Source organism: Leptinotarsa decemlineata, unplaced genomic scaffold, assembly GCF_025532065.1.
Source record: "Leptinotarsa decemlineata unplaced genomic scaffold, Ldec_3_MD MMD2_tig00000218_RagTag_RagTag, whole genome shotgun sequence".
NCBI classification, from domain to species: Eukaryota; Metazoa; Arthropoda; class Insecta; order Coleoptera; family Chrysomelidae; genus Leptinotarsa; species Leptinotarsa decemlineata.
In genome coordinates, this window is record NW_027412545.1 from 230139 (window position 1) to 240595 (window position 10457).

General features: G+C 33.6%; 2 protein-coding genes across 2 annotated transcripts; one reads left to right on the forward strand and one right to left on the reverse strand.

Moving 5' to 3' along the window:
* Positions 1-989: 989 nt before the first annotated feature.
* Positions 990-2640, reverse strand: LOC141481555 (uncharacterized). The gene is made up of 2 exons (XM_074173176.1): positions 1549-2640; positions 990-1482 (listed from the first exon to the last, which is right to left on the reverse strand). The coding sequence occupies exons 1-2, from the start codon at positions 1593-1595 to the stop codon at positions 1068-1070; spliced, it is 462 nt and encodes a 153-aa protein (XP_074029277.1). The 5' UTR covers positions 1596-2640; the 3' UTR covers positions 990-1067.
* A 3961-nt stretch (positions 2641-6601) lies between these two features.
* Positions 6602-7696, forward strand: LOC141481594 (uncharacterized). Its single transcript, XM_074173346.1, has 2 exons — positions 6602-6756; positions 6865-7696. Exon 2 carries the CDS (start codon positions 6869-6871, stop codon positions 7340-7342), a length of 474 nt encoding a protein of 157 aa, XP_074029447.1. The 5' UTR covers positions 6602-6756; positions 6865-6868; the 3' UTR covers positions 7343-7696.
* Positions 7697-10457: the final 2761 nt, after the last annotated feature.

The following is a 10457-nucleotide window of genomic DNA, read 5'->3' on the forward strand; positions in this document are numbered from 1 at the left end:
TCGTTGTTCGAAAACCTGGTATAACTACAACAATGAAAACGATGATATCATTCGGACAAACACAAGCAAATTCACTACTACCGATAGGATGGGGTCTTGATGTGAATAAACAAGATATATTGGATTCCGTCAGCAATGTATTCAGCGGCAAATTACCCTTGAAGTATCTCATGGGTTTTGCTGAAGATTACAATAAAGGGATATTGAATGTGAAGCAGGAGCTCATTTTGATTATAGCACGCTCTTTCAAAAATTCATTCATAGGAGAAGTTGATGCAGATTTAGAAATCAATAAAATAGAATGGAGAATCAGACACATTGTGCCGGAAGATCGCCAAAAATTGAAACTATTGAATCGCATCAATAAAAATTCTAATAATGCTAAAGTGAAGGTGGCTTATCGTATGTGGGACCTTTATGAATTACCCACACTTCGTGATACATCCTCAGATATATGGGCTGTGAAGACAACCAACAGTCTCGAAAGACCACGATATATCATTATCGGCTTTCAAAATACTAATCAATCCGAAAATATATCAAAAGATGTAACTAAATTCTCACATGTGAATATTAATAATATTCGACTATCTCTGAACTCTGAAGTATATCCATATGAGCGTTGGAATCTGGATTTCGATAAGAAGTTAGACTCATCAGCCTACTATGCATATGAAAACTTCCAACGCAGCTACTACGATAAAATTATGAGTGAGCCGATGATGGATATTGGCAGCTTTCGCAACAATCCACTATTCATCATCGACTGCTCCCATCAACCCGATGCTATGAAGTCATCCACTGTCGACATCAAAATAGAATTTGAAACACGCAAGGTGAAGTTTCCAGCAAACACCAAAGTATATGCACTCATCCTCCACGATGCTGTTTTATCATATAATGCTCTTAACGGCTCTGTTCAGACTGGATTATAATAAGATTGACATGTAATTCATCATGAAATATTCGATAAATAATAAAACAATCAATAATTATTTTTTGTCTTTTATTCACTAGATATAGGCAAATATGCAACATTATTTTATTCATACCATATACAACAGATTTCAATTATTTACATCACCATCAGTTAATGATTCTTCCAGTTGTGGGTTAGGACTTCGCGGTTCCAATTGATATTTCTCTATAATATTCTGCGGCAGGTATGTGCATATATCGTAAAGAAAATGTTTCAAGTCTGCTTCAATTATTAGCTTACAGAAGTCATCCAAATTCCTGCTTCCATACGAATATTTATGACACAATGCCACACCAAGTTCATACTTTTCACTAAGCTCCAAAAGTTTTCGCACCTCCTCAGCATCATAACATACACTTAAATCATAATTTGATGAATGTAGAGCGTCAAAACTCAGATCAGCCATTTCCCAAGCCATTTTTCTTATGGCAGAATCCAAATCCACAGCTTCCGGCCACTCTTGTGCTGAATATTGCATCCACATATTTGCAGAATGAACAGCTCTGAAAAAATACAAATCACATTCATTAGTTTGGGAGATATATTGTGAATGGAAAAAAAACACTCACTTGAAATTTGACCATGATTGAAGCGAGAGAGTTGATACATATTTCATATAAATAAACCATATTTTCACTATTTACAAAGAGAATAAAGACACAATCAACACCATCAATCTAAAATATCAAATTTTACCAATGAGCGGGTCTTGGCACCAGGATAATCCTGAGAACTTTGACCCATATATGTAAAAATGAATTTAGATTTGGTTGAATTCACTTCACGAATAATGTCCTCTGTGAATTGCTCTGTGACACGTTTTGGTAGCCACGATTTGAAGGAAGTATTACTTTCCTCATCCAATAAAACTACTTGGATGGATTTACCATATCGTGTAGAAAGCATAGTCATTTTTTCAATTTTATAACCCTTATCGACAATCAATGATGTTATGGATCTCTGCTCTAAAACTTCATTTTGTTGATTAATTGCAAAATTAATCTTTTCAATGTCAAATTTCAAATTATCCATTTCAAAAAAAATAGTGAAAATTACAGTTTAAGAATATAAAAAATATGTTCACCTCTATGACGATGTCAACACTCACTACTTGGATTGCTAGTTACTTCTCGTTATCACCTTGAAACTCAACAAATACTAATCACCTATTCGAACACTTGAGATTATATGAACTGAATGTGAAAGTATGAAACTCCATACTTATAGAAAAATTATCAGGAGGGAAGGGGTTCAAGGTTACATCTTCTTTATATTTGAGCTCATGTATCAAGGGCAAAGCCGGTTGTCTATCCACACTTTGTGTTTAAGGTCATATGACGTGTTCCGAGGTCAATATCGATCAGAATTTTCTCCCAAGGTCATATGACGTGTTCGTAGCTCGAAATCGCTTAGGAAATTTCCAAGGTCATGTGACCATGCAAGGCCAAATCATAGCTGTACAGTAAAAAGCGGTTCACGGTCATGACATCACACACATCTCAATGCCACTCATGGGCGGAGAGTAAAAAAGGGGTTTCACCTCATCATGTTACACACAACTCAAGGTCAACTCATAGGCAGAGAATAAAAAAACGAATCAAGGTCACAGTCAGTGGTGTGTATCTGGGGGGGCATACCCTTGGGAGGAGGTCCAGACCCGTCTTTTCCCCTCTACTTGAGTACTCTTTTAAGTTAGTCCAAGCTTTCGGAAAATTTTATTTCCATCATCAGGGAAACTACAATAATATAAGTTTTAAGGTAAGATCAAAAATATTAATTGTTCATGACTTACATCTTATGTGAGGGTGGTTACATTGATGTTGAAGAAAAAATGTTGATACATTGGAGAATATGAAACTTGATATAATTCTAATGCTTGAGATTATTTTTTATAAAATATTGTTATTCGTCAGACCCTTATTCACATCATGCGTGCAGGATTCAAATGAACGAGTCTGAGAATAGAACGTTAAAATGTCAATTGATAAAACTTATATATTCTCACTAGGAGTACCAAGTGTACTCTAGTGTATAATGTAAAATTTATGTTTGAGTAAAATTATTATGAAAGATTCAATTTAAGATATATTATACAATGGAATTGTTTAAATTGATATTGTTTTTGTAAAAGCTTTTATCTAGAGTCAATAAGTAGGAATAAATTTCACTCAAGTGATTAATGTCTGTTTTTTTATTCATACAATTGTTATTTGTTATATATTTGTTATTGTTATATGAATAAAAAAAAAAGCTTGGACTAACTCAAAAAAGTACTCATTTACTTGCTGCAATACCCCACTATCCAATAGTTTTTATTTATATATATATATATATATATATATATATATATATATATATATATATATATATATATATATATACATATATATATATATATATACCGTAAAGTAGATTAACAGGGTCTCTCAGTCAAAAAATCAAAAATCAAACTCTGCTTTACTTTGCCAAGCTTTCGCTTCTAATGTGAAGCTTCTTCAGGGCCTATAATTTAATGAGTTGTGAATATTTTCGCCATTGAATAACATTACGAATCATACTTACAGTAAAAATGAGCGAAAAACAATAAATTGAACATTAAATTGACGAAAAAGTTATACAAGTATATGATTTTTTTGTGGGTTTGAGACAAATGTCATACCTTCACATAAATGTCATTTTTCAATGGGTATGATGATTTCATAATTTTTGACTCTAAAGAAAGAGTTATTGATTGATACAATTTTCATTATTATTATGTTTTTGATGTAGTTTCAGTAAATTACTGTATATACTGCTGAGATTATCAATGTCAGTTTTCTTATTCATACAATCAGAAGACTTATTAATTTCAACAATAATTTGTAAAAAAAGAATAGAAAAATTAGTACACCCTTCCCCCAAGCAAAAAAATCTGCTTCGCTTCGAGAGTTACACCTCTCGAAGCGAAGCAGTAACTCGTCTTGATAATGCCATCTGAGATGATGGCGAAACGTCGACTATCGAATAGTACCCAACGGATGAACACCCGGAAGAACAACACATCATATATATAAAATAATTCTTAATGGATTAATTTCACAATATTGAGATATATCAAATTTTTTTTTTGTTTCAGGTGGGTATTTTTTCAAAGAATAGAAAAGCGGAACTGATCAATGGAAACCATGGTACAGGTAAATGCTATTGAACAATAGTTCGAACAAATATATTGTAATTGATATGTGAAATATCAATTTAGGCCTTGTCAAAATGACAAGTAAACCCAAATGTTAACTATAGTTGAATCATCATTGTTACTGATTTCAGAATCATCTGATGTCCAGTGTAGCGGCCTCATCAATTACTAGATTTCTTTCCAATCTTATAACCATTTGAAATAACGTAACTCAAACGTTTTTATTAGTTGCTTACAAATTTCCACAACTTTCCGAGTTTTTTCAATATACCATGACGTGCGGTTGAGTACACAGCTTTTGACAGATCCTTAGCTCCACTTTAAACATTTTGAATACTTCAATTTTCAGATCTATCTTTCAATATAAATCGAGTCCATACATCTACCTTCTATTGAGCAGAAATATTCCATTCAATGATGTTACTTTGAATCATTGAAAAGAGTTCAGTCTTCACACACGAGCTATGAGGTTCATGATCCGTTCGTCTGAGAGGGTTTGACTCTATATTTATTATCGTGTTTTGTCATAACATGGTCAAGGTATTTGATAAAAACAGTATGAATTTTCACGCCTAACGAAGCGGGTTTATTGCTCATAATCTGTAGACTTTCATAACTGACGTTTCGTCAGCGACTGCGGTAAACATTATAAAAGGCGACGAGCCAACAGAAGATATGTTAAGTTGGTCTCACAGCGGAAACTACATTCAAGGTTTGGGTCCCCGGTTACATTCTATTAATAATGAGCTTCACTACGTATCTATTCACTCACTCACTCAATGTACCACAGCATAGTAACACTTTGTCAATGAGATTTCATCTTCGACAATGAAGTACATTTCGATTTGATTTGATTTCATCAGTATTCACTGTACCATAGGAGAGAATTACCATCATTTGAGTCTGATTCCATGTACTGAATTGAAGTTGTGATATGATTCAACCAATAGTAGCGAAGCCACATCTACCACCAAAAGAATAAAACCGAAAACTGAAATGTTGCATGTAATATTTGCTGTGACAATAAACCCGTTGCCTCATCGCCTTTTAGGCAACCAACCTGTAAAATTAACTTTGATATAAATTCAAATTAGACTAGGGAACAGCCAAAATCGATACAATGAATTTGAAATTGACCAGGATTACCTTATATTCACATGGAATCAATATTTACTAATCATCAAGTAAAACAACGTCGAACAGTGGGTCCATTATCACTATCATTGCCAAATGCCTTGTTGATTTTTCGAACTCTTTCGGCAGGTCCAATTTGGATATCTAGAGTAAAAAATCAAAACCAGAAATGAAAACTATGTATGACTATATCAAGAATAGCGAATTTGTTGATTTTCTGTACAAAATGCATATGACTATAATGTTACTATCTGATTTTCTCTTATATCAATTTCTTTGTTCTCAGCATTCCTACTATCAGTCGACAAAATTTTCACAAAGGTCTCCAATCGTGTATATCACACTAAAAACAAATTCAGATATCATATCAATTGTGTAACGTAATTCTAATTTCACTTATATCCCAAAATGATGTTTGTCTGTCTGCGTAACTTTATTCTAATTTCACTTTTATTTCAAAATGATGTTTGTCTGTCTGCGTAACGTAATTCTAATTTCACTTATATTTCAAAATAAAGTTTGTCTGTCTGCTCCTCAATTATTTAGTTATTTCAGTATTAAAATTTCCAAATTTGATCTACTAGCTGAACTAAATGGAACATAGAAGAACAAGAACAAGAACAAGAACAAGAACAATTATGATTACGACGTGTTACATTCAGAAGAGTTGAAACTCTTCGGGAATGTTTCGAAATCAATAGATTCAAGAATTCGGGTAATTTACTGAATGATCAATTAGAATTGAATAACTCCGCGTTACTAAATATTTTTTCAATTGTGGAAACTGGTACATCAACTCAGGTAATTGAATTCAATATAGTCTCAGGTCTAAGGGACTACAAATTGTGAAATTAGGTACATGAAACATTGAACATGTAAAATATAGTTAGTAAAGATACGCCCGAAGAAGCAATTGTATGGCGAAACACGTATTGGGTTTTTGTAAAACTGTAGTGAAAATCTCACAATGTAGGGTTTCTTGAATACGTTCGGTGAAACGCATTAACCAATTGATTGAATGTACTATATATAATATATCAAATCATAGATTTATGTAACCTGGGAATCATTATTCAATAAACAATGTTGCAATACTTCTGGAGCTAAATTAACATTATCTTTGAAAAGTGAAAGGTGAATTTTCAATTTTTAATAATTTTTGTTTTGACACTTATGCAGGGTACACCACCCATGTAATTATTGGTTTTTTGAGTGAAGTATCCCATTTTTTATATTTGGGTTTGATAGATGGTCACAACAATTCCATAACTGCAAGTTATTGACAAAATAACGAATGTAGAATAAACTTAACCCTGCTACTGCACACTGGGGTCTAGAAAACCCACGTGCCCTTTATATTCTACCTTGTAAGCAGGCTTTCGATCGTGACCTTGGGCCAGCGCCATGTAAATTCAGTTAACAGTTGTATACGAGTGAGGCAGGACGCACAATATTTTATCGCTCCTAGGTAAGTGGTAAATTTTGATTTTAGCTGCTCCTGGGTTACTGAGACCCCAGTGTGCAGGATTAAGTTGCATACTTTCTATTAGAAATTTTATTATCTATCATTTTGCAGGAAGATGTCGAGGCATAAAAGAAACGATACTCGTCCGCTAACAGAGGAGGAACTGCAGGAGATTGTAGATAATCTTTGGAGCAATCCAGATCATGAAAATGGATATGAAATTGGAGAATTTTCGGATAGCGAAAACGATTATGAGATGGAGGAAGATGAGGAAGACGATGAACAAAGTGCTTGTGAAAGTGAACAGGGTGGTGGAAATGAACAAAACAGTGACAATGAAAATGAAGAATACAGTGAAAATGAAAGTGAACAAGCTGGTGAGAATAACAGTGAACAAGCTAGTGGAAATAGCAGTGAACAAAACAATGCTCGTGAGAATGAACAAGAAAGGCGTCCAAGAGAAACGAGAAATAAAAGCGTCCTAAGAGGTAAAAATAACCACTTGTGGTCATCTATAGTTCCTCAGAGGAGAGGTCGTTTGAGAGCTGACAACAGTGTTTTACATTTGCCCGGTGCTAAAGGTGATTAAAGGTGATGCTAGAAAAGTAGAAACCCCTTTAGAAGCTTGGAATTTGATTATCAGTGAAGATATAATTGAAACAATCACCATACGCACCAATGAACAAATTGAGAGAAACCACGATGAGACTAACAAACTCAACTACACCAAAACCACAAATGTTATTGAGGTAAGAGCTTTCATTGGTCTTCTCTATATAGCGGGAGCTTTGCGTGTCTCAAATTGCAGCACAGAAGAATTATGGTCCCTTGCTTTTGGGATTGGAATTTTCCGGACAACCATGTCCCAGCAGAGATTTCAGTTTTTAGCTACTAACTTACGCTTTGATAACAAGGCTGATAGACATATACGACGTCAGACTGATAAATTTGTTCCAATTAGACAGATATGGGATGTATATATAAGCAACTGCAAGGCATACTACACACCCCATGAATATTGCACAATAGACGAGCAACTGATGAGTTTTCGTGGCCGTTGTAGCTTCCACATCTATATGGCCAGCAAACCCGATAAATACGGCTTCAAAATACTAATGCTAAATGATGCTAAGACCTATTACATGTTGAATGCTATTTCTTATGTGGGCAAAGTGAACTGCGAAAATAATGAAAGTGTGCCAACCTATTATGTTAGAAAATTGTCCGAACCCAAACACAATACCAATCGCAACCTAACTTTTGATAATTGGTTCACTTCGATTCCATTGGCTAACCTTCTATCTGAGCAATATAAGCTTACAATGGTAGGAACCTTGCGAAAAAACAAAAGAGAAATTCCGCCTAGTTTCTTGGCCAAAAAGAAAGTAGGGTCGTCGTTATTCGCTTTCAATAATAACAAAACTCTAGTTTCTTTCACACCCAAGCAAAATAAAAACGTGATTCTAATTTCTACCCTACACCATGACGATTCCATTGATCACGAGACAAATAAACCAACGATAATTGAGACATACAACGCAACCAAAGGTGGTACAGACACCTTCGATCAGTTGTGCCATTCATATACCACAGCACGAAAAACAAATAGATGGCCTATGCGAGTGTTTTATGGTTGATGGAAGTGGTATTAATTCGATGATTCTGCTTACCATTGCTAAGGAAGATTGGGCAGAAAAAAAACTCGGACACGCAGGAATTTCCTAAAAGAGCTGGGAATGTCCTTGGTAATACCATTTCTCAGGGAACGACTACGGTTGCCAACGCTTAGAAGATCACTGCGTCAAAAGATAATGGAAATCTTGGATGAGCCTGTGACAGATCCACCACCAAATAATGACGAACATTTGTGACGAAAAGTTCGTTGTAGTTTTTGCGACAGAAAAAAAGAAAGAAAAATAAATATGCATTGTAGCGTGTGCCATAAATCGTTTTGTAATGAACACAGGGCAATGGTATGTAGGAGCTGTGAGGCTGATTTATCAGCCTGATTCATTAGACTGACTAAGAAAAACTTGAGGAATTATAATTTTTTCAATTGCACAATATAACAGAATGATATTTAGTTAAAACGTTTCGTATACTTAGAATTCGAAAATTTTAGTTTTTGTTTTTTTGGTGAATTTCTAAAAAATCGTACATTTTGTTACAATTTTTTTTTCCTTTTTTTCAATTTGATATTATCAAGAATGGAATATTTGTTTAAAACACTTTTTAATATGTTGTATACTCTCTAAAATAACCACTTCAACAATTCCATGTGTAAAAACAATAAAAAAATATTAACAACTTGAAAAAACTCCATTTCATTTATTGGGTTTTTGAGACCCCAATGTGCAATTTGTGTCTTGAAAAATAAGTGTGCTGTAGCAGGGTTAATATAAAAAAAGGAATGGAATTACGTATTGTTTTCATAGCCACTGAAATGAAAGAATTAAAACGTGTTGTATATTAGTAATTTTGTATCCATTATATTTACTTGTCCTTTATGTCACATTTTATTTGGAAATATTATTTGTCATTTGGTGTCAAAAACTAAGGTCAATTTGAAAGATCAGTTCTGTATTTTGTACGCTTCAGTGGGTGTACGTAAAATCCAATTGAGATTTTACTCTGTTTTTCTGAATACTTCTGAATTGGGGATAACTGTAATTTCAATTATAAACAGTGTGCATGATATGATGCAGAAAAAAGTAATCCATAAAATATACCAAGTTTGTGAAATCATTCCACAATCTACTTTGAGCATAATAGAGTGAAATAACTGGCATTCAGCACATCCAATCTCTTTGGTCTGTGTGACCCAGGCCTGTATCGTCATCTTGATTGGGGGTCTAAGTAGTCCAAGACTCTATACCTTATAGTTAGAATATGTGACCTATTTGTTTCATAGGAATCACGTAGACACCGAAAGGTACCATAAGGTCACTCCCAGGATATTATTTTGTTGTGCCAATAGTTCCTTGAATGATGAGACAACCATCCATATATTATGAGTGTAAGGTATAGGGTTTGGCCCATTATTGTATCTGATTTTATATTTCTTTTATATATACTTAGCAGTGAAATCGTCGCAGTGAAATATAATTTTTTGCAAGATTTTGAAACAGCGTTTTTCATGTTTTTTGTTTTTTTTTATAGCTTATTTCTTGCACCCACTTTTTATCTGTTATCGGTATTAATTATAAATATAGTAATAAATGAATGCATGTTGAATTTGACCTGATAAGCCTGCTATTTGATAATAATTACCTATTATTAATCATGAATTGGCTTTATTCATTGACATACATTGTTTATAAAGAAGAAGTAGTTTCACAACCTAATCTAGGGAATATTGGCATGTATTATATAGGAATATAAAAATAATTACCTTGTATACATTGACAAGTGAGTAGTTTATGAATATTTGTAAAACTAAGAAAAAAAACAAAGGAGATAAATTCCAAAGTAAATATTAAAAATCTATTCAGCTTAAATAAGGTAAAGTATATAACAAAATATACATAAAAGTGGGACAAAGGGAAACCATATGAGCAAGGCATAACATGGATATATTATCTATCCAGAAGACTTCAGATATGTTTTTCTTTTTCTTGAAATCATATATGGAGTAGTGTCTCATTTCACTGGGCGGGTCGTTATATTGTTTAATAGAGTTGTTAATAAAACTACGAGAAGAGCAG

What these genes read in the sequence shown, in the direction of transcription:
- LOC141481594 (XM_074173346.1), top strand. Translation starts at nt 6,869, where the DNA reads ATGTCGAGGCATAAAAGAAACGATACTCGTCCGCTAACAGAGGAGGAA.
- LOC141481555 (XM_074173176.1), bottom strand. Translation starts at nt 1,595, where the DNA reads ATGAAATATGTATCAACTCTCTCGCTTCAATCATGGTCAAATTTCAA. An exon ending in CAATCATGGTCAAATTTCAA is followed by an intron (nt 1,483 to 1,548) that starts GTGAGTGTTTTT and finishes GTATTTTTTCAG; the next exon opens with AGCTGTTCATTCTGCAAATA.